The sequence below is a fragment of the Phalacrocorax aristotelis genome, chromosome 20, assembly GCF_949628215.1.
Source record: "Phalacrocorax aristotelis chromosome 20, bGulAri2.1, whole genome shotgun sequence".
Taxonomy (NCBI): domain Eukaryota; kingdom Metazoa; phylum Chordata; class Aves; order Suliformes; family Phalacrocoracidae; genus Phalacrocorax; species Phalacrocorax aristotelis.
The window spans coordinates 720,556-743,944 of NC_134295.1; the positions used below are offsets into that span (position 1 = coordinate 720,556).

The 23,389-nt window shown below is 54.6% G+C and overlaps 4 protein-coding genes across 8 annotated transcripts in view; 2 read left to right on the top strand and 2 right to left on the bottom strand.

Moving 5' to 3' along the window:
* EYA3 (EYA transcriptional coactivator and phosphatase 3) overlaps positions 1-4,121 on the top strand; it is a 69,734-nt gene extending 65,613 nt beyond the window's left edge. For all 5 annotated transcript variants that reach the window (XM_075114975.1, XM_075114974.1, XM_075114972.1 and 2 more), the window contains one exon: positions 621-4,121. In XM_075114975.1, the coding sequence (XP_074971076.1) occupies positions 621-701 (81 nt within the window). In that variant the 3' untranslated portion in view covers positions 702-4,121. The remainder of the gene's footprint in view (positions 1-620) is intronic.
* Positions 4,122-5,157: 1,036 nt separating this feature from the next.
* Positions 5,158-8,468, bottom strand: XKR8 (XK related 8). Its single transcript, XM_075115006.1, has 3 exons — positions 7,922-8,468; positions 6,933-7,129; positions 5,158-6,189 (listed from the first exon to the last, which is right to left on the bottom strand). Exons 1-3 carry the CDS (start codon positions 8,371-8,373, stop codon positions 5,450-5,452), a joined length of 1,389 nt encoding a protein of 462 aa, XP_074971107.1. The 5' UTR covers positions 8,374-8,468; the 3' UTR covers positions 5,158-5,449.
* Positions 8,469-10,165: 1,697 nt separating this feature from the next.
* On the bottom strand, positions 10,166-17,477 carry SMPDL3B (sphingomyelin phosphodiesterase acid like 3B). Its single transcript, XM_075115007.1, has 8 exons — positions 17,268-17,477; positions 16,971-17,184; positions 15,231-15,328; positions 14,519-14,662; positions 13,755-13,927; positions 13,425-13,605; positions 12,712-12,845; positions 10,166-11,900 (listed from the first exon to the last, which is right to left on the bottom strand). Exons 1-8 carry the CDS (start codon positions 17,317-17,319, stop codon positions 11,508-11,510), a joined length of 1,389 nt encoding a protein of 462 aa, XP_074971108.1. The 5' UTR covers positions 17,320-17,477; the 3' UTR covers positions 10,166-11,507.
* Positions 17,446-22,268, top strand: RPA2 (replication protein A2). Its single transcript, XM_075115008.1, has 9 exons — positions 17,446-17,656; positions 17,838-17,941; positions 18,023-18,124; positions 18,204-18,317; positions 19,318-19,392; positions 20,036-20,149; positions 20,464-20,574; positions 20,757-20,851; positions 21,640-22,268. The coding sequence occupies exons 1-9, from the start codon at positions 17,470-17,472 to the stop codon at positions 21,722-21,724; spliced, it is 987 nt and encodes a 328-aa protein (XP_074971109.1). The 5' UTR covers positions 17,446-17,469; the 3' UTR covers positions 21,725-22,268.
* Positions 22,269-23,389: the final 1,121 nt, after the last annotated feature.

The window sequence follows — 23,389 nt, forward strand, 5'->3', positions numbered from 1 at the left end:
GGATTGTGTATAACAGTGTCCCTGTAAAACAGTACCTTGATGCAGCATGTCTTGATCATAGCATGCAGCTGTCAGTTAGGGTAACGTGGTTTCTCAGCAGCACGGAGGGAGTCAGGACTCGGCTGCCAGCAGTCAGATCAGTACACAGCATGTACTGTTAGTCTGAATTACAAACAAGGAGCAGTTTGGGTGATGTGGGCCGGCATGGACAGGTGAGTCAGTCACGCTGACGGCAGTGGAGTGCATAGATTCCTGTCAGGACATCGCCTCACGTGCTTCACGCTGTCTGCCATGTGCCGGAGGCATCATCGACACAGGTTCCCTGGGAGCCCTTGGAAGGCTTTCCTGGGTGAAGCAGCAGCTCGCAGCTGAGCGCTGAGGTTTCCATCACGAGCATGCAAAGCACATGGTAGTGCCAGTGCCTGCCGTAAACAGATGTGCAGATAAGATAGACTTCGGATACCGGTGTGCATGTGGCTGAAGCCCTTCCTGAACATGGTGCTTGCAGTCAGTGCTGTCACAAATACTGTATTGCACAACCCTGCAGGTGCACCTTGGCTACTCCCACCTAGCTGTAAAATCACACCGATAAACCTGCCTCTGTCCGCTCTCTCTTACAGCACAACATGCCTTTCTGGAGGATCACAAATCATGCAGATCTCGTGTCCCTTCACCAAGCCCTCGAGTTAGACTTCCTGTAAGAAGTTGGGGCAAAGGTGTGGCTGCAGCTCCTGCAAGCTCCTTCCGCCGCTGGGGAGGCAGAAATCTCACACGTTTGGGGACTCGCTTTTCAGCTTGATGAAGAAAACAAACCTAATGCAAACTGTACAGTAAAACATGACACCAGGTTATTTCCTCAGGAGTACGGGCCCCGCCAGGTACAAAGGTGTCGTATGAAGAAGCACTAGACTCAGTAGAGCTAGAGCTTGTCTGAAGAAGAGGCTTAGAGAAGCCAGCTGAATTCCTCTGGCAGGTAGTCTCCCGAGGGAGGGGGTGATACAACAGCTGAAGTATTTGTAAGAGCCTTCTCCTTTCTATTCAACTTAGATGTAGAACCCAAGTAAACACAAAACCTTATTTTTATAGAAAAATACTGATGGCAGAGCTGAACCTCCCTTGTTTTGCAAAGCCAAAAAGAGCTGGTTTTTTCTATAGGAAATGTTAATGAAAATGTCAAAAATACCTCTGTTGCTGTGAAATGTGTCCTCTCTCCTTCCCTGGGTGTTCAAAGCAGTTAATTACAATGTCCTTATGTTGTTTCCTCCACATGGGATTACTGGAAAATAGAGAAGGGAATGTTTCAGGGGTACGAGGGTTCCTGGCAGAGGAGAGTGTTGGTGTTCTGAGTTGATCCTGGTGGCTCCGCGTCAGTGTGTGCACAAGCCCTGTTAACGGGCAGATGGTTGGATTCCAGCTATCCGTGACCCAGATGGCAGATCCCACTGGTTTTCCCTAGAAAGGAAAACAAAACTGCTTATGAACATTAGATACGGCACAACGCTGTCGCAGACTGCTTAGATCTGAACAGGGTCCTTGTCTGGACAAGGAATAATTTGAGAAACCTAAATACTCACAAATGTTACAAAGAAGGGTTATTAACCTTCACCTCGGCTTTCTGACTCTGTTTGTGAGAGTAAGTTCCTTTTAGTAGAATCAGATTCAATTTTCTTGTATTCTTCATTGCATTAGCCTAACTACATAGTTAGAAACAAAATCCTCATTAAGAGGGACTTAATTTTCTAAGACACTGTGACTTGGCAGCCTGGAGCATACTGGCCTTGGGGGTGATGGTGACACTGATTTTTCTGCTACCAGCTTTGAAAAAAAGGCTGGAGTCAGTGACCTGCAGTGCCACCAGCCAGAAACAGCCAGCTGGAGATGAGGAGCTTGGCACGGAGTGCTGGTTTTGTGCCAGGTCAGGCTGTGTTCAGTGGTGTCTGCCTCCTCCCTGTACCCCAATGGCACCAAATCAGCAGGTGCCAGATGCCTGCCGCACCCCGCCGCACACCTCTGCTGCTCCTGCTGAGCCAAAGGCTGCCCCTGCGCCCAAACCTCTCCAGGTCTCTGGTCTCCAGCTCAGCATCACCCATCTCAGACCCACGGGGGACTGGTCTGAAAGCTTGTCACTTCAGGGAGGACGCTGAGCCACTCAGGCCATGCCCACAGAAGCAGGGGATGCGTTTGCTGCATTCCTTCCATGGCATTTATCAATGAGGAGTGATTTCCATCAGTGCTGGGGAGTTGCTGGGCCAGCTCAGCACGTGCTCTGCTGTGCCCTGGGAGCGTCTGTGCCACTGTCCCGTCACCACTGTGGAGAAGGTGCCTAGGACAAGGGCTTTGATCCCAGAGGTGAAGGACTGGACGCAGAGGTCTCTGTTTCGCATGTTCCTTGCTCCAGTTTTGCCTTTTTTTTTTTTTTTTTTTTTAATTAGAGGAGATTATCTTTCTCCAAGGTGGTCACAGGAGTCCAAGCAGTCTGCTTTCCATCCAGCTCCTTGCTAGGTGTTGGCAATGTGCTCTGAGCTCCTGCAGACGCTCTGGGTCTGCACATTTCCCCAGGACCTCTGCGTCAGGAGCGTGCCACCTGTGTAGAAGCTGCTGCCTGCCAGCAGCGTGGCCTCTTGTCCCATTAGAAAAATCTGAGGAGCCGATTTCTGCCATGGGCGTCCTGGACAGCCCAGTGGAGGGGCTGCCTTTTGGCTGCCCTGACAGCTGCTGCTCCTCTCACAGCTGCTGGCCCAGCAGAGCTGCTGGAGCAAGTTGGGACCGTGCTGGGTCTGAAGAGGAGCAGGAGCCCACGGGGAATGTTCTCCCATCAGCCGCGTACACAAGAGGGAGAGCTCAGGTGTGTTGCTGGGTGTTCCCATGTGGCTGGGGCAGCCCATGTAGGCGTGTGCTGGTGTTTCACAGCAGCGTGGGCCCTGTGCAGAGCAGGGACAGTTGCTGCAGGGCTACGGCTCCATTTCTGCTGTGTCCACGAAGAGTCCAGTTCATCTGGGGTCTCTGTGAAGTGCCGTTACTGCGTCAGCTGGAACAGCTCTGGTAGGAAGTGAGCCGTGCTGAGCAGCGACCTGTTGCTCCCAGGGTCTGCGGTTACCAGACGATCAGGACTGCTTTGCAGTCACGGAGGAGGCTCTGCTGGATCCTGAGCATCTCTGTGGGGCCCCAAACCATCCAAAGGTCTCCTGTAAGCAGACTTGGGAGACGTGGGAGACATCCCAGCCTGTGGAACAGTCTCTTTGGAGCGTGTCTCCTACTCCAGCTGGCTGACTAAAACCTGTGCCTTAACCTCGCCCCATCCGGCATGGCTGAGCAGCCCCTTTGCTTCACTGTCCAAAGCATCTTGCAGAGAGCTGTGCTGGCCCGCGTGGGGAGGGATGTGTTTTGCCCAGGCACTTGCGGCGTGTGCTGGAGCCAAGGTACCCAGCAGCTGGCTGGCTTTGCTTCATGTTTTCAGGAGTTTTAAGGAAATTTTAAGATGTCAGCAAAATTTTAGCTGCGTGCAGAACTCTTGCAGCCAGTGACATTTCATACTATTTATATGATGGTTCCTTGAATGTATGTAAAGTACTTTTATAACAGGGGCTTGATGGTACATTTCTGTGTTTAATAAAAGTTGACCTGGCTATTTTATTTTTTTCCCTCCGCTGGCTAAATTTAAGATGTTTCCTGTCTCTCATGTGGCAGGAACAGCATCTCTCTCCAAGCATTGATTTTTTTTATCTGTCTCTGCTCTTCTGTTATCCCTGACCTGGCTGTAGCTGAACTGGTGACAAACCTGAATGCCTGAAGGGCAGCCTTGCTGGCCTAGGGTGTGGAAGCGGAGCCAGCCTGGGTGCTGCTGGCCTCCCCTCCAGCTCTGCTGCAGCTGTGGAGGTGTGAAAAAAAAAAAAAACGCAACTACCTAATCCACTAATATTTGCTGCTTCCAGGAACCCTGGGGGAGATGAACGTGCTGGTGGTCATGGAAAGCAGCCAGACCCCCAGTGGCCTCAGCAGCCCTCGCTGCATCCCAAACCCTCAGCAGAGGAGCCCTGGGCGCTGCTGGCTGCAGAGCCTTTGCCCGTCTGTGTAATGGGAACCGTCCTATGAACTGGAAAAAAAATAAAATATTTTCTATAGTTGCTGCTTCAGCCTGTTTTCTGACACCCCTGGTCCCCGCAGCAGCCTGGGCTGGGCTTGGTGGCACTGATGGCATTCGGGGCAGTGGCGCCGCAGGTCGCAGCGCAGCCACTGGCACAGGCAGCTGCTGAGACCCCGATGACCCGGGGCCTCCGCAGGAGCCAGCGGCTGGGGCTCCTTGGCTCTGCTGTGCGCGCAGGGGAGGCCCACGGTGCTGGAACAGTCCCACACAAACCCTCCCTTCCCTTCTTTTGCACAAGCCCAACAAACGGCCCTCCTCCCACCCTCTGCTGTGTTGCCCCATCCTTGGCCACGGGCTTGTCTTGGTGCAGGAACAGCTGTGAAACAAGCATTTCAGAGACACCTCCAGCTGCAGCCGCCTGCCTCCCCTGCCCTGCCGCGGGGCAGGGGTCCCCCTCCTGGGACAGGGTCCTGCTGGGAGCAGGGGCCAGAGGCAAGGGAACGGGCCAAGAGCGAGCGCTGTGGCAGTGGGATGGGCCGTGGTTGCTGGCTGGGCAACAGCAAGAAGAGCCAGGGCCATTCTGGGGCCTGCTCAGGTTTTGGCAGCAAACTGGGGGCAGCCCCGCCTGGGATGCAGCGGGTGGCCTGCAGCAGGAAGGGAACCAGCAAACAAGGCAAAGGGCAGAACCAACGTTTCTGTCCATAGCGAGGCCACACGGGAACGTGCATCCCTGTTTCTGAAGGGGCAAAGCACTGCGCCAAGGCAGGGGCACAGCCCCCCTGTACCATCCTGCAACACCCTCCCAGGGTGCAGGCACCCCACTGCTCCCGCCCACCCAGCGCAGGGGAATCCCTGCCTCCTTCCCCACCCCTCCCTGAGCACGGTGATAACGGGTCCTCTTTGACCATAAGAGCAAAACAGGAGAAGGAAGAAAATCCTGGCTGGAAACAGAAAGCCCCGATAGCTGCTGCCAGGGAGGGAACAAACTCTCCCCCACCAGCACCCCCCTCCCCACGTGCCCACAGCGACAGCAGCCCCAGGAGAGGTACAGACAGAGAGAATGGACCCGTGGGGACTTTTTGTTTCCTGGTTGTTTTTTTTTTTAAAAAAAAGCTAATAATAAATAACAAAAGAAGCTGACCATGGCAGTGCAGCCACAACACGCTGGACAACCCATGAACGCAATGGCTCCCCCCGAGGGCGCAGCCATGGGAGCTGTGCCATGTGCCTCGCCGGGTGCTAGCACATCACCCCTGGTTTCGGCCAAGTCCGTCCAGCTGCCTGAAACAACAGCCTTGGGGTGCAGAACCGGGAGCAGGACTAGCAAATCTATCTCCCTGGTAAGTCACTTTGGAGGAGCCGGCCTCAGACAGCTGACTCAATAGCAGCAGCCCCATTCAGGAAGCACTGCCTCGCCAGCTGGGGGATGGAAAACTGTGTCTGGGCCAGCCACTGCATCCGTCTGTTTACGAGGTGCGGCACCGAGAGCGAGTGGAACCCCAGCCCATCGCTCCCCCTGTTGGCATCCACCTCGTCATAGCCACCTTCTTGCTGCGCCCACACATTGGGGTGAAGCCACTTGTAGTAGGTGACTCTGAGCACCAGCCCCAGCAGATAGCAGGGCAGGGCAGCAGAGACCACTGGCACGAGGTACGAGTCGTTGTCAGATGGGGACCGGCACCAAAGCCAGGACAGGGCCAGCATCATGCTGTCCACCAGGATGAAGCCGTGATAGATGATGCTGCGGTACAGCGTCCTCCCCTGCGCCACGTTGAACCAGCTGAAGTAGAGGATCACGGCCACTATGGCCCGGTAGAGCTGCTCGGCGCCAGGTGACTCCATGAAGTCTGTGCCCTGCAGGCTGACCCAGAGGAACATCGCCAGCCACACGAGCGGGAAGTGGACAGCCACGCCGTAGGGCCAGAGCAGGGCAAAGAGGGTGACCGTGAGGATGCGGGGGCAGATGAGGAAGAGGTTCCACAGGAAGTAGATGATGGAGGAGCCCAGGCTTAGCTTGTACTTGTCCTGCAAGAAGGAGCGGAGGGACTGGTGGTAGTCCAGTAGAGACCAGGTCACGCACAGGAACGCGGTGCAGAGCCCCAGTCCTGCAAACACAAGGGCGGAGATGCTGAGGGCAGATTGAGGAGGGCCGAGCCCGGCTCAAGCCTCCTCCCACCCAGCATTGCTAAAATGAGCTTCCCACCAGCTCGCACGCAGAGGGTCAGAGCCTCAGCACCTGTGTCTCTCCCCCTGCCTTCCGTCCTCCCCAAGGAGGCGGCAGCTGGTGCCCAGCCTTGCCCAGGAGATGGGGAAGAAGCGACGGGGCCGAGCAGCTCTGCAGAGCCTGTCCCCAGGCAGGGAAGCTCCCATCCCACACGGGCAGGAGGGGAGCACTGGCTCCACCCGACCAGCATGTGACTGGGCTCCCATTTCACTGCGGTGGCACTTGCTGCCCACCCCAGGATGAGCACCAAAGCACCTCATCAGTGGCCTGTGCTCCACCTTCCATCTGCACCCACAACAGCATCTCCCCCTCCCCAGCAGGCTCCCGATTTCTCTCCTGACCCTCAGCCTCTCTTGGGGTACTTGGGGCACCCCACTTCAACTCTCCCACCCCAAGCCCAGCACAGTCCACTGGGACACGCGAGTGCAGGACTGGGGTCCACTCTCCTGTGTGTCAAGGGAAGGAGTGGTCTTGGAGAAGAATGACACCTCGAGCAAGGACAGACGAAGCATCCTGCTGGGTCCTGCAGCCCCTGGGCAGCCCACGCAGGCTGTCCCATCCAAGCTTGCTCTGACCTGAAGCCTGCGCCCCCGCAGCCCCTCTCCCCTGCCCCACACCCCTCACCCTGGGAGGGCTCTGCCTTGTTTGTCCGCAAGATAACATAGAGGAGCAAGATGAGCTGCGGGGTGTTCTCCAGGAAGGTCTCGAAGAGGCGCAGCATGCTGATGTCATGGGAGAGGAAGGCCATGCGGCTCTGCTCCTCCTCCTCCTCCGCCTTCGCCCAGCACACCTTCCAGCCCACCTTCAGAGCATAGAGGCACCTGTGTGGGGACCCGGCCAGCAGTGAGGGGCTGCTGGGTGGCGACGCAGCGCACCCCCAGTCCTCATGCTGCCCTGGCAGGACAACTTAAAACACACCCCCCTTCCTAAGCCAAGCACCGCGTGATGCCCAAGTGTGAAACCGAGCAGAGCATCATCCTTCACAGATGCTGCCAGATTATTTCCTTCCCCCAGCGGGAGGCACGGCACAGCTGTGCCGCTTTCCAAGGAAGCCAGGAGAGAGAAGGACTCTTGACAAGACAAGAGACACGGTTTTGTTTGGAGCATCCACCACACCTGCGGGCTCTGACTCCTGGCCCGGTTTGGCAGGAGGCCTCCGGCAGCGGTGACAGCACCAGGAGACTGAGCAAAGCTGGTGCTTTAGGACGTGGGTGGGAAACTCCAGCTGGAGGAATGCTGGTGGCTCCCACCGAGACAATTCCACCTGGCTCCAACCCCGGGGGGGCCCTTGGACATCCCAACACCCAAGGATGGGCGAGATGGGCCCACGCGCCCCCCCCCCATCCACAGGTGTCGGCACGTCCAAGGGGGTCCCCAGGCAGAGCAGCAGCTGCAGGGGGTCAGGCCCGCGCTGCCCCGCAGCAGCCGGGCGAGGGGGGCAGCCTGGGACGGCGGGGGGAGGCTGGGGCAGGGCGGAGGGAGCAGTGCTGGGGGTGCCCGGGGTTGGGGCGAGGCCTACCGGGGGGCGCCCGGGGCGGGGGCTGCCGGGAGTACCCGTGGTTGGGGCGCGAGGTACCGGGGGGTGCCCGGGGTTGGGGCGGGGGGCACTGCACCTGAAGAAGAAGCCGAGCTGGAGAAGGTGGAGGGCGGCGAGCAGCCACGGCGGCACGGCGGGGCGCAGGGCGGGCGGGTCGGCGCGGAGCCAGAGCCAGCTGCAGGCCTGGGTGGCGACTGAGGCGGCGGCCAGCAGGGCCAGGGCCAGCGCGGCCCAGCCGGGCTGCCCGTCCCGCGCGTACCCCGCCGCCACCCACCCATCGGCGGCCACGTCCAGCGCCGCCGCCGCCGCCCCCGCCGCCGCCAGCGCCAGCTGCAGCGGCCCGAACCGCGGCGGGGCGGCCATCGGTGGGGCGGGGGCCCACACGGACAGCGCCGCTTCCCCGCCGGCCCCGCCCCGGCCGCCGGCCCCGCCCCCGGCAGCTCCCGCCGCCGCCGCCGCGGGGTGGGGGGCGGGGACGCTCTCGCCCCTTCCCGGGCAGGGGCACCCCCCGGCCCGGGACCCTCCCATCACGGCGCGACCCGCGCAGGGTCTTTGCTCCCCCTCGCGAGAAAAATCACATCCCGGAGCGCCGTGTCACGGAATCCCAGACTGGCGGGGGTCAGAACCACCCTCTGGAGACCATCCTGTCCCACCCCCTGCGTGAGCAGGCACCCCCAGAGCAGGGGGCACAGGACCGCGTCCAGGCGGGGGGTGAATGTCTCCAGGGAAGGGACCCCACAGCCTCTCTGGGCAGCCTGTGCCCCCGCTCTGGCACCCGCACAGGGAAGGGGTTTGTCCTCATGTTCAGGTGGAACTTCCCGTGTTCCAGCTTGTGCCCGTGGCCCCTTGGCCTGGCGTTGGGCACCACTGAAGAGAGTCCGGCCCATCCCCCTGACACCCGCCCTTCAGATATTGATAAGCATCGATGAGATCCCCCCTCAGCCTTCTCTTCTCCAGGCTGAACAAACCCAGGTCTCTCAGCCTTTCCTCACAAGGGAGATGCTCCAGCCCCTGATCACCCCCGTAGCTCTCCGCTGGACTCTCTCCAGCAGTTCCCTGCCCTTCTTGAACTGGGGGGCCCAGGACTGGACGCAGCCCCCCAGATGTGGCCTCACTGGGGCAGAGCAGAGGGGGAGGATAACCTCCCTTACCCTGCTGGCCACACGCCTTTCCATGCCCCCCAGGACACCGCTGGCCCCCTTGGCCCCAAGGGCCCGGTGCTGGCTCAGGGTCACCTCGCTGCCCCCCAGCACCCCCAGGGCCTCTCAGCAGAGCCGCTCTCCAGCAGGTCCCCCCCAGCCTGTGCTGGTGCGGGGGGCTGTTCCTCCCCAGGGGCAGGACCCTGCACTGGTTCCTGTTGAATTCCCTGAGGCTCCCCTGGGCCCAGCTCTCCAGCCTGCCCAGCTCTCGCTGGATGCCAGCACAGCCCTCCGGCGTATCAGCCGCTCCTCCCGGCTTGGGATCGTCAGCAAACTTGCTGCGGGGACGCTCTGTCCCTTTGCCCAGGGCATTGATGAATATATTGACCACGACTGGACCCAGCACAGACCCCTGGGGAACACCACTAGTTACGGGCCTCCAACCAGACCCTGTGCCCTTGATCACGACCCTCTGAGCTCTGCTGTTCAGTCAGTTCTCATTCATCCAACCCACACTTCCTCAGCTTGTCCGTGATGATGTGATGGGAGACAGCGTCAAAAGCCTTGCTGAAGTTGAGGTAAAGAACACCCACTGCTCTCCTTTCATCTCCCCAGCCAGTCACGCCATCACAGAAGGCTGCCAGGTTGGTCAAGCATGATCTTCCCTTGGTGAAGCCATGGGTGTCAGCACGCCTGACACTTATCCCCCACACCCTGCAGTGCTGGCCCCCTGGCCCCCCGCAGGCCACCCCCCTGCACCTGCAGCACCCCACCATGCATCTCCCTGTAACTCCCACCCAGGTTGGGAACTGACAGCTTTGTAACCCTCTTCCAAACATGACTATTTCAGGACATGGCAACGCCCAGAATTACCACGCGTCTCCACCCATTCCCTCCAGGCCTGCGTTTGCTGTGGGGATTGCTAGCGAAGGGGCTGGAGGGGAGAGGGGTGCAGGGCCAGCCCTGCAGGCCCAGGCATGGGAGGGGGCCCCAGCCATTACCAGCCCCCTGCACTGAACTTGCTGGGACCCCTGAGTGCGCCGGCACAGCCACCACAGCAGCTCTCGGGCAGCCGCAGCATTGCTTGGTGTCACGGTTTAACCCCCACCAGCAACTCAGCCCCTCCAGCCGCTCCCTCACTGCCAGAGAATCAGAAGGGTAAAAGTGAGGAAACTCGTGGGTCGAGATAAAGACAGTTTAATAGGCAAAGCAAAACAGTAATAGTAATAACAATAATAATATAATGAAAAGCAAAAGCCGTGCACACAAGCAAAGGAATTCCTTCACCCCTCCCCACGGGCAGGCGGGTGCTCAGCCGTTCTCAGAACAGCAGGGCTCCATCATGCATAACTGTGACTTGGGAAGACAAACGCCATCACTCCCAACATCCCCCCCATTCCTCCTTCTCCCCCAGCTCTATGTGCTGAGCATGACATCATACAGTGTGGGGTCAGCTGCTCCAGCAATGCCCCCTCCCCTCCCAGCTTCTTGTGCCCCTGGCAGAGCAGGGGAGGCTGGATAAGTCCCTGACTAGTGTAGGCACTACTTTGGGACACTTAACCGCTACTTAACAACAACTAAAACCTCAATGTGCCATCAGCGCTACTCTCACACCAAACCCAAAACACACGTACCAGCTACAGTGAAGAAAATTAACTCTATCCCAGCCCAAACCAGCATACTTAGGCACACGCTCTGATAAATACCAACCACGCTGCAAAGCCCCAGCGCCGCAGGCAGCTACTCCCCCTGCGCCCTCGCTCCTCTTCCAACGCGGGGCACCCGCCCCGTGGCGGCTGCCTGGTGGGCACCCCACCGCGCACCAACGCGCCTTCAGCGTTTTGTAATGGCCAAGGTCAGCTTGCAATGCCCAGCTAAGGAAGAAACTGCGTGGGTGTGAGTTAAGAGATCACAGAAAGGCAGAGCTGTTTATGACCAACAGTTGGGGGAAACAAAAAATAAAAATTTAAAAAAATAATAATAATCAAGCTCCTTACCCTGGAAGCTCACCTTGGGCAGTGACATGTGAAAGTCACGGCCCAAATGTGCTCAAGTTCATACGCTGTGAAAGGAAGAACTAGTCCCACCTGGCTTTGCTCCTGACTGAAGGCAAGGCTGCTGCTATACAGGGCCAAAACAAGACCTTTGTGCGGTCCTTCCAGAAGGGAAGCCTGTGCCAACATGAGGAACGCACCCGGCAGCAGAATTCTTGGAGCATGTGGCAGCTCACAGCTCTCATCCACCGTAGGCTGAAGTTCACGGGGAGGCCTAGTCTCTACCTGATTTGTGAGATGACTTCAGACGTCACAGCAGAGGGGAGACACACTCCTTAGTGCAAACACTTTGTAGCAATCACTGCCCTTTCCCAATTCCGCAAGCTTTTCTAGAAGATTTCAAATCGACATCACAGAGCTTCATGTAAAAGGCACTGATTTTGTCTTGGTTTCTGAATAAGTTCTCAATGCCAAAGCATTCATGATTGCTGATTCATATGCGCTCTCTTCATTTGCTCTTGCTCTGTCATTACAGCATTCGCAGGGGACTCAGAAGTCCTAAGAGCAAGCAAAATAATAAAAACCAACCGCTGATGACGGCAGAGGCAGAGCTGCCGGTTTTAACACACTCATTGTATTTTGTAAAATCAACTTCCCTAATGGCACAAACATGATCGACGCGGCACGCCTCCTCACACGGGCTGAGGTCATATCTGACGGAGTTAAACTCATAGTACTGCTGCAGATAGCGTGGATCTTCCGATATCCTCTCCAGCACCGTTTGCATGGAGCGTGCCGAGCCATCAGGGACCTGGAAGGCTTCCGTCAGCCTATACTCTTCCTCCCATGTTGGGAGCTCTTCCTCCTGTGTTGAGGCCACCATGTTGGCACGAGTTAGGTTCAAGTAGTAAGTCACCATATCCTGCAGGGAGAGAAGAACAGAACAAGGACGAATCAGGAAAGGATCAGGCCTCGCGCGAAGTGTTCGCCTGGGATGGGATCAGCAGACACTGGTGTGCGGCACCACAGGCGCACAGTCGCTGCAGGCAGCACATCTCCCTGCCTGGCTGGGGCGAGCTGCCTCCCAACAGGTGTTGTGTGCCGAGACGTGGACCTGGGGGCAGGCACTGCTGGTGGGAGCCTCCAGACTCCCCACATAGGCGGCCTGTTCTGTAAGGGATGTTGGGATGGCTTTTCTCTGCTTGACATTGCAAAGAAAGGCACAAACACCCCATCCTCTACCTCTTTGCAAATAAGAGACAGAGGAGGCAGAAGCTGCCCTTACAATTCACCTAAATTCAGACCCATTACAAATGAATCAAATTAGCAAGTAGGGGGACCCAAATAAATTTCTAGATGGTTAAAAGTTTTTGGAGGGGTTTGAGAAGCCTGTCAGTCCCCACAGAGAAGTCCTGCAATCTACATTACCTGGGTAGTAAAGCAAGTGTCAAAGGAGACTAGCTAAAGCCACGAAGAACACAACAAAGCCTGTCCTGCACCACCCTGGGGAACTCCTCCCAGCAGGCAGCCTGCGCCAGCTGACTGCGGTCGCCTTGCCTTCACTCACTGACGCTCTTACTAAGTCTTTGTGCTAGCCATGAGGCTGCAGTATCCTGGCTGGGGTCCTCCCCTGCATAGCCACCTGGCTCCTGTAGTCCTGCCTGTTAAAGCCACACGTAGGAATTAAAGCACACTCCTAAAACAGCAGCATGTAGCACATGGGGATCCCCTACCAGCACTTCAAGGGTGTCTACATCGTAGTCGATCACCCGAATCCCAGGGTTGTTGGCTCCGTTGTTCACTCCAGGTAACGTTGTTTTCCAAGGAGTCACTCCAGGGGCCACAAACATGACACTGATTGGAGAACCTTAAGAGAAGTGCAAAACAACCCATGAATGGAAGACCCTGGCCTGTACCACACCCTGCCCACGCTGCAGCGAGTGCCCCCAGAACCGATCACACTACAAACAGCAGCTTTGTCACCAACCCTAGTTACAACAGCGTGCGCACAAAGATCAGCACCGGGGATTGAACATCGGTCTGCTGCAGCTGAGAATGGGCTTTCCACTGCTGTCAAAGACTCTCACAGTGAGGGTGTGCAAGAGAACCATGCTCAGCAAAGGAGACCCAGAGCACCCAAAGATTCGCAAAAGCTCCCTTACGTCTCAGCTGATGTCCAAAACCCATCCGTAGGGAGCGGGCAAGACATTACAAGGCACTGAGGGGAAATTACAACGTTTGAGGGTAAACAGGAAGGAAGGATGGAGCTACAGGCTGGGGGTGGCGGTCAGAACCACTGTTATCTCTTGCTGACCAGACCATTTCACAAGCCTGTTCTGGCTTCTCAGCTGCATTCAGCTAACAGCCACTGAAAACTCTCATTAACCATGATTTCCTGGGGGTGGCAGAGCTATCGTGCAAATGCTTGCCTGGCCAGAACTGATACCTCTATCATTGTAAAACATCCGAAAGCTGTCCATGTGATGGTGCCCAAAGAACTGGGCAGCAATCACTCTGTGGTGCTTCTGCACAATTTTCAAGTATTGTTCATTAAAGCCACTTCGGAACCAGTGCTTGTGTCGTTTCTTCTCAAAGAAGCCAGGAGGGACGTGCCCCACGATGTAGACCTACAGAAGCAAAGAGTTGCACTTAACGCAAAGCCCACGCTTCCCACGGAGCACTGGCTTGCTGTGACTGCACAGCAGGGAGAGCAGGAGCGAGAAGAGCTTCCAGGCTCAGAGAAGCCCTTTACAAAGTTTGTTTATTCATTTATTACCCTTTCATCTGCTCTAGAGGCATTGCTCAGCGTTTCTTCCAGCCACTGGAATTGTCCTCCAGGATCTTCCTCACCAGCTGTCACCTCATTCTTGTCATAGTACAGATTGGTGTTGAGGACAACCATTCGCCCCCTCACGCTTGGGCTGGGCAGCTTCTCACTGTAGAAAGCTCCTGAAAAATGCAGCTGGCAGGGACAGAGCTGGAGGTCTGGTCACACTGGTTGCTGTGAGCCCTTTGTTTCCATCCCTGTCAGCTCTCCTTGGCAATAGCCGCAGCAGAGTCACCGTCTGGACAAGGTGCCAGCAGTGCTCTGACTGCTCCAGGATAGGGATTCAGAGTGACTCTTCCCCCATGTGCCTCTTGTCATGCTTATGCCTCTCCAGGTTCGGGGAGACCCTGCACGAGGACAGTGTGCAGCACCAGGAGCTGGGCAGCCCCAGAGAGCCACAGTGCTGGCCTACACCAGCAGCTTTCCTAAAAGGTCTTTTTTCCTTCCACTGAAGCTCACCACTCTGCATTCTCTGTAGGGACACTTTCCAGTAACTTGAGGAAAGCAGGAGAGGCTAAAGCGTAAAGAAATGTATTTTCTTGCATGCAGGAGAACTCAGTGCAAGAAATCAGCATTAAACTGGACCCTTCCTCTGCAAATACTCTACAAATACTGTTGCTCTGAGCATAGAAGCAGGGAAGACTATTTGTGGTATTCTCCTAACCACCTGCATCTCCCCAGAGTGCTGCCAGCATGTGCCAGCAGTGCCATACCTGCCCTGAAAAGAGGAAGGGAAGCATCATTCAGCCAGGGATGCCACAGTTCAGCTGTTCGGTTGTAGATCCTGTGCTCCTTCCCTGGAAACTGATTCTTAGGATGGAAGTCATGATTGCCCATTGCTGCATAGACTTTAGTATCTAGAGACAGATAAAAGGAGGCACAGAGGAATCCATGCTTGCTTCAGAGCTCCTCAGCACCAAAGATCCCTGAGGCACTCACAGACTTGGAAAGAGCAGCATGGCTTGAGCTTTGCAAAAGCAAATCATGCACACCATAGCCATGTGGTTTCACTGACTGGGCGTTCAGCGCCGCAAAGACCTTCACTCCTCGGGACATGCCACCCCAGAGCCACAGCTGTACAGATGAATCACTGAGCTTTCACCATCAATAACGCTCCTTCCCCCACTGCTGACATAGATTAAGCATGAGGAAATCTTGCAACCTTTTCTGTCTTAAGGAGTAATTACAGAAACATTTATTTTCCTCTCTTCTGAGTGAGTTAGCCTGAAACAACGAACATGCATCAGACGCCTCAATTCAGACATGCCTCAGGCCATACAGCCGCAAGGGAGAGGACAAACAAGGCCCATCTACCACAGCCCTTCTGTGCCTTTCACCTTCCCAGTTCTGTCATGTCTGCACCCTGGTAAGCTCTTCCCATGAGACTCTGTGCTCCTCTCCCCTTCTCATCCCCTCAAATCCTACCTGGAAATGCCTCTTTTATCAGAGTAGTCAGATTTTTTATTATGTACAGAACTTTTTCTTCTCCAAGCTTCTCATTGGGGACGTGCGGAGTATCATCTCTAGAAAAATAAAAGCAGCACAGCCACTATCTGTGACTAACAGGGCATATGCTTAAAGTTATAAGCAAGGCAGAGAAACTTGCTTACTTCTCTTTTTGCCTCCTGGAAAAATAAAGTCAAAGCTTTTGGGGCAGAAACCAGCACTATGTTGACTGGCCAAGGGACTGAAGGAATTTCAAGGAATGTGAAAACCAGCTCTACTTTACTCTACCTTGGAAAATCTATACACAAGCATACGAAGCAGACGCTCACTCTGCCTCAGTGCGTTTAATAAGACACTAAAGCTGCCTGGAAATATTGCAAGGAACAGCATTTTACTATCTCAGGTCAACATCTGATTAGCAATAGCGAAGCAAAGCTGTTTACACAACTGTTTGAACACAGGTTAACAACTGTCATTAAAATGAAACTAAGGAATGCCTCCAGCAAGGCACTGATCATCAAGGTCTGCCTCCAAAAATGTGGCAAACGCTTCTGTGTTTTCACTAATATACTTATGGCACTTCTAGATGATGCTGGGCTGTCAGCAAGCCCATCAGAAAGGAAGATCAAAATTCAAAATGATGTCAAAGAACCGGGGGAAACAGTTTGAAGGAAGAAGAAAAATCAACATAAAGTTGTAAGGACCAATAACTACTTCTAAGCAGAAACAATCATCTCCAGAGACAGAAAATGAAAACATGGGGTCAGGCAACAGCACTGCAAACCAGGATTGGAGGTTACAGATTACAGGCTGATGTTGCACTGTTAGAAGAAAAGCAAACATTACAAGAGGACGCATATACTTATAATAATCAGCAAAATAAAACTTTTACTGTCTGTAAGTGCTAATGAAGCCTCCTGCGGAGTAGGGTACCCACTTCTGGAGACCATACTAGGAGAAAACACGCTCCATTTGGGGAGGTTCTTCATACTTTTAAAGCAAAACAGCCTCTTTCTGAGCCAAGTTTCCCAGGTGCCTCTTCACAGTTTAAAGAAATGCCGCAGGACTGTTTTGCAATGCTCTCCTCCCATTGCCTCTAACAGGCAGGATTTGGTGCACCAACAGAGAGAGCACGTCCCATTCCCCCAAGGGTTTCAGGTGCTCAGAGCTTGTGTGAAGTCAGAGAGGGCTGACCTCAGTTAAAAAGAAAAGGAAGGATATCGAATTGTGATCCTTTCCTTACCTTTCTCACTGCTGGGCTTGTTGGGAGCCTCTTGCTGGCACAGAGAGGCCTCATCACAGTTACGCTCTCCCCCAAGCTTCCATTTTGCATTACGAGGCACATCCTTATCTCACCTCGCCAAAATGGTTACCACGTAAAGAGCCCTGGATGTCCCACAAGCTCCTCACGCCCCGGCCCTCCGGCTGCCCCTTCCGCCATCCAAACCCCGGCAACCCTCAGAGCAGGCAGGATGGTGCCACGCCCCGAGAGCAATGCACGACCCCAGAACCCCCCCCTGCCAACTCCCGGAGTACTTGGCGACTCTCTGGGAGGAGCAGCTCTCTGAAGAGGTGGACACCGTCCCTCAACCCCCAGGACTGCAGGAGGCGAGCCGAGGAGACCCGTCTCCGGCAGGTTCAGATCCCGTCCGACGGCCGCTGCTGGGGCGGCCGGGCAGCGGGTGCCCCCGGCGGGACCCCGGCCCGGCCCATCCTCACCCGGTCCAGAGGACGAAGTCCGGCTGCTGCAGGCGGCTGCTCATGGCGCGGACCGCGGAGGCGAGGAGGCGCCAGGGCGCGTCGCAGAGGTAGCTGCCCCAGGGCCCGGCGGCGGGCACGGCCCGGGAGCCGCCCGAGGGGCACACCTGCCCGCCGCTCGCCGCCGCGTCGTAGTCGGGGTCCCAGTGCAGGTCGGTGAGGTGCCAGAAGCGCCCTGCCGCCACCGGGAGATGCCGGGCTTAGCGGGACGGGGGATGTGGAGCCGCCCGGGACCCCCCATCCGGCTGCTCGCTTCACCTGTTAGGGCGGCGGCCAGCGGGCACAGCAGGAGGAGCGCAACGGCCCGCATCTCGGCCAGCAGCTCAGGTCGGCAACGCAAGCCTGGCCAAGCTAGGCTAGGCTAGGCTAGGCTGGCCTGGCCTGTCCCGCCCACAGCCCGGCTCCGCCTGCCCTGCAGCCTCCCTCACCTCAGCGCGGCCGGGCAGCACCCACACTCAAAATGGCACCGGCCGCTTCGGCGCGGCCTCCCCCTATTGGAAGGAGCCGGAAGGCGGAAGGTCGCAATTGGCTGCTGGGAGGCGGAGCGGTGCCCATGGATTGGGCGGGAGCCGGTGGTGCGCAGAGGAGCGGTGCGCGCGGGCCGGCTGGCGCGCGACGTCCTGCCGCTGCCATGTGGAGTGGGCAAGGTGCAGGCCGCCGGCGGCGGGGCCGGGGGGGGGGCGGCGGCGGGGCCGGGGGGGGCGCCCGGCCCCGCCGAAGGCGGGAGGGGGGAACCAGAGGCCGCCGCGCCGCGTGATGACGGCGGCGGCGGGGACGAGGGGCGCATCGCCGCCGCCGCCTCACGGGCCCTCCTTCTCCCCCCCTCAGGTACCTTCGACGGCGGGTACAGCACCGCGGGACCTGCGGGCGGCTACATGCAGGCCCCGGGCGGCTTCGGCTCCCCCACCGGCACCCAGGCGGAGAAGAAGCAGGTAGGCCGGGGCCGGGGGAGCGGGGCCGGGCAGGGGGCGGCCGCTGCCCGGCGGCGCTGACGGCCCCACCGCCCTTTGCAGAGAATCCGCTCCCAGAACGTCGTGCCCTGCACCGTGTCGCAGCTGATGGTGACCGATCTGGTGGAGGAGAACTTCCGGATCCACGACATGGAGGTCATCCAGGTGGGCGCCGGGGGAAGGCGCGGGTAACCCGTGCTCGTGTCCAGGGCCTTCCCGGGCAAACTTCCCTCTCCTGACGCAGGTCACCATTACGGGCGTAATTCGGCACTCTGAGAAAGCACCGACAAACATTCTCTACAAAGTGGATGACATGACGGCAGCCCCGATGGACGTCAGGCAGTGGGTCGATACTGATGTAAGCACTATTCCTTATGGACGCGTTTCTTTAAAAGCTTTGGGAGCAATGAGGAGAGAAAACCTGTCAAAAAGATGTGGCTGTTCTGAAGAGTGCTTTAGGAATAACATGCCTCTGAAAGCCGAGAGAGATACTTCTGTAGCAGAGATCACTGGTGCTCTACATGACCCTTCTCCTGTTCTATAATTCATACGTGGTTCTACATTGAATCACTTTGAATAGTTTTTTAGAGTTTAGCTGCCAAAGCTCAGCTGTTACCATGCAGCTGGACGGAGAGGTGCGTGCTAGGTACCTTTGTGTAGAAATACAGGGAGAGGGAGGGAACAGAGATTCTTCTGTGTGGCTCAGCAATTGAGGCAAAGCAATGTACTGATGAACATTGTTTTGTTTTCTTTTGCACACCTCCTGAAGTGCTGATAATTCTCACTGCTGGTATAGCAGGCCTTCAAAGCTAGCCTGTGTTATTATAACGTATTTGAAGGCAGACAGCTGAGTTCAGCTAAACAACTTTGGGAGAGAGCTAGGCAGACATTCTGTGGCTCAACTGCAAGTTTATTGTAACTTCAGGAAAGGTTCTGGACTGCTTCCGTTCCCCTGGCCAACTTAGGAGGCATGGTGGTGTTGGGTTGACAGTTGGATTTGATGATCCCAGAGGTGTTTTCCACCCTTAATGGTTCCATGATTCTAACTTCAATAGCTGAACTACTTTACTATTTGAAGGTTCTTTCCTCTTGTTGCTCTGTGAAGACCTCTCAGAAATGGACAGAGACAGCAGAGCAGACAGCCAGCTTTGACTGCTTTCAAGTGTACAGTGTGTTCAAATGAGCAAATATCTTTTTCTCCGTTTTTCATTTACGGTTACTACTGTTACTGGACATAGGAATGTGTGCTGTTGTGTTTGCCTGAGATAAGCCTCCTTTCCTAAGTCATTTATTGTGATAAATGAGAAATGGAAACGCGAGCCAGCAAAACTTTCCTTTCTCCTTTTCCTCTCTGTTAGGGGGCAGGTGGTGAGAACGTTATGATACCTCCAGGAACTTACGTAAAAGTAACTGGTCATCTTCGTTTTTTCCAGGTGAGATGATGTTACCCGTGTCTGTCTCCTCAGGTCACAAGGCCGGAACAGTGGCGTGAAGGACTGGTGACCTGGCACGGTGTTAGTGGGCTCCCTTTAGAATATCCGCTTGATTGTGGTCTTTGCTCATCCTTTCCTGTGGACAAATCCTTCAGTGTTTTTGCCAGGGCTGTGTTTAATGACACTTTACTTGTTCCTAAATGCAGAGGACAGAGGGCCCAGTTAAAAGGCTGTTCTTCATCGGTGTGGTGTTTTCAGCAGAACAGAGTACCGGACACCAGGTTCATGGTACTGTAGAGCTCAGAGCAGGTTCTGGTTAATGGAGATGCTTCTTGTAGCGTATTAAGTGATGTGATTGTGTCATAACTACATATGTGAATAAATATTCAAATAATGGTGCATGCATTAAAGTGCAGTTAATTACCAGCCAGTTCAAAAGAGATGTTACCCTGTCTGCATTGTCTTGCAAATTCACATATGAAGATGTAAGTCAGAAAATTTTGGACTAGTTATGTGCAGACAAGCTTCCTACCTGCCACTGTCCCTGTTCCCGGAGAGGATGGTTGGGTTGGCTGTTAAGTATTTTTCTGTTGCTGTCATGTTAATTTTTTTCTTTGCTTTTTGTTTTTTTATTCTGTGGAAGACTACGAAAAGCTTGGTGGCATTTAAGATCGTGCCTCTGGAAAATATGAATGAGTTCACCGCACACATCCTAGAGATTGTCAATGCGCATATGATCCTTGGAAAAAAACGTATGGTATGTACCTACGTGAAGATCCTGATTCTGTCTTGGCCCTTACTGGGTTACTGGTTACCTCCCAGAGAGATGGACCTCTTGGTTCATTGGGGGAATTGTATAGCAGTTGTGAGGCTGGAAAGCTTGAAGCTGTTGGAAGGCTACAGTGAAGATGCAACAGGAGTCCTGGCTTCCTTGGAGAGAGTTTGTATTGCAGTCTATTCCCAGCAGTTTCTTTTGGGAATCTGTTTTTAATTACTGTCTCTCTGAGTCTTTAATGCTGGGGGCTTGTGACAGCCTGTGTAACCACAGCAATTTTACTCTCCTAATTTCAGTTGCCATCGAGAGTGCCTCAGTCGTTTTCCTCTGCTGCGACAGGTGACATGGGAGGCTCTGGAGGAGGTGGCAGCCTAACGCTGAATGGACTCACAGCGCATCAGAGTCAGGTAGGTGCAAGCAGCTTCTCCAGGAGCATAGCAGCCTCAGTGGAGGCTGCTGTGGTGTGATGTAGGACAAAGAAATGAAAGGTCAGTTTCTCTTTGAAGACGGATAGTCCTTCCTTGACCTTGCTGTCCATCGATGACAGAGAAGCCTAGCTGTGTGCTAATGGTGGTTCTTGCTTTTGCAGGTGCTGAACTTGATTAAAAACTGCACTATCCCAGAGGGTATGAGTCTTCAAGAGTTGAAATTTCAGCTCCACAATATGAGCATGTCAACAATCAGGTAAGTGTGTAGCAATGAAGGATGTTCTGGAAATCCAGGCAGTCCTTCCTGGAGTCTGATAAAAAAAGACAGAGAGGAAAACAGTGGGCAAGCCCAGATCCTTGCTTGCTCAACAGCACTAGTAATGTCCGATGTTCCCAGTGGGATGCAGTAGTGAGCCAGAGCTTCTGAAGCCTTCAGCCACTTAGAATGAGCCATTGTCCGTTGGAGGGGTGATAAAATGCTTCACTCCCTGTTTTCAGAACAAGCTGTTTAACAGTTTAGTAACAAAGTAGTAGGCACCTGGGAGTACTGCAGTGCCTCAGCAGTATTTTCTCCTGTTCAAGGACTACCTTGCTCCCTGCACACTGATCAAACCATGGGAATAGACTGTTTCTGTTCTGTTTCCCTTTGCTGTCTCTTATAACTTTTCCTCCCTGAGACTTAGAAAAACAGTAAGGCCTAAAGACAGTAATTATCATCCGTTATCTTCCTGTGTTCTGCTCTCTTCGAAGCAGAGCAGTAGTGCTGCTGTCGCCTGGGAAGCGGTGAGCGTGGTGGCCTTCCCCTCGGCAGGAGGCAGGGTCAGCAGGCTGCTGTGGGAGCACTTTGCCGTGACTTTGGTGGAACTCCCTGTTCCCACTGGCTGGCGGAGCAGCACTTCAACTCTCACAGGGTGGAGCCACCGAGAGCTTTCCTTGCAGAAGCCGGAAGGGAGCAGTAGAGTTGGGGTCTGTAAATGGGAAATCCCCGAGCGAAAGGCGTTGATATGAACTAGTTACCAGTTGCTTTTCTTTTTTCCTTCAAAGGCAAGCCATTGAATTCCTTAGCAGCGAGGGGCACATCTACTCCACTGTGGATGATGATCACTATAAGTCAACGGACGCTGAGTGAAGTTCCTTCCAGCTGGATTTAGTTTAAGCAAATTCTTGTCCATGTATCAAGTTATCCTGCCGAGCTTTGCGAGGTGGAAGGTGATCTTTGCTCTTTCTAGCCTGTGAAGGTCTCAGCTACTCTGAATGCCTCCTTGGAATTCAGGAACAAGCAGAAGCTATAGAGTTTGTTAACTGGACTTGATTATATGCTGTGACCATGTGACTAAAAGTGTAAATAGACATGGGGAAACTGAACTCCTCAAAGCCTGAGGGCCTTCAGTTTGTTTTGTCTCCTTAGAGGATGCCTGCGTTAGAAAGAAGAACCTCTTTCTAACAGGGTCCTGGGCAGATTGTCTTTTGTTTCTAGACCTGTTTCTCCTAACTCAGCTTTCATTCCTTTTCATTCACATAGCCAAGAGTAATATTCCACTAATGTACAGTAATCATGAATAGATTTTTGACTGGTTTAGTTTATGCATTTAAATCTATATTTGTACTGAGGCAATCTTGTTACTAGAGCTTTTGAGTGTTTCCAATAAAATTTTAACTTGGGTAGCTTTGCATGCTTGTGTGGCTCTAGAGGCTTTTCTTCTTCCCTTTGCCATCTGCACTGACAAGGCCGAGCCCTGTGGGTAAAAGCACAGGCCGTGCTTTCAGAGTTTCTTTAACTATAGTTAATTTTCTCAGTAGCTCTTGAAGTAAATTGCTTTAAAAGGTCAAACTGAAGTGAATGTCTGGACACTAAGAAATGAAATAATTATACTACTGAAGAAAGCTACACGTTGTATCAATATTCCAAATATAGTCAGGATCATTTCTGCCACCAGAAGTACTTTAGCTGAAGCTCAAATGAATTACAGCATGCGGTGCAAGTTTTTCTTCTTTAAACTACTTTAAACCATAACAAAAAAAAACCCACAAAGTTAGGAAACAGCAGGGTTGGTGCTGGTGATGCATCAGGGTGGAGATAACAGATTTGTATCTCTGCAGAATCCTGCCTTGTTTGGGGAGGCAGCATGCTGAGGGCAGCTGCTTCAGTGTTTTTCTGTCCTCTTAGTCATTACATGCTTCCTGTTATATAAAATACAAAGCTGAAAACAACCTTCTGGGAATTGTTTTGCATTTGTTAATGGCAACGTTTCAGGAGTTCATATTCAGAAGCATTTTTCACCAGGACCCGATAAGGCATGTAGCTGCTCTCACAAGAGGAACCGCGGCCTCTGTGGTGCATGCCTTGCTGAAAAGCAGGACCTGGGATCTTTCACACTGAGGCAGCAAAATGCGCTTGCCGCCTGCCAGATGGCAGCCTGGTTTGCTGCGCTGTGCTGACCTGCCCTTTGATTGCTGCCTGCCATGTTTCCAGGCGCCTGCTGGAAAAACTGCCGTGCAGCCAGGGCTGACGCTGGTAGGCTCACGGGCTGGTCGGCTCCGGGTGCTGTCGGAGCTGCAAGTGCTGGGGTTTGTCTTACCTGGGACTGGTGAACACTTGGCTTTGAAAAAGCAGTTCTTCCCTGTACGCACATCTGTGGGGCTGGCTGCCGCACCCAGGGCACCTGCTGCTGCTGCTAGTGCTGGGGCAAAGCCCGCTGTCCTGCTCAGGCCCAGAGGTGGCACAGCTGTAGCCCCCAGGGTGCTTCTGGGGCTAAATCCTATGGAGGTGTAACAGGTGAGCTTCCAGGCTCTG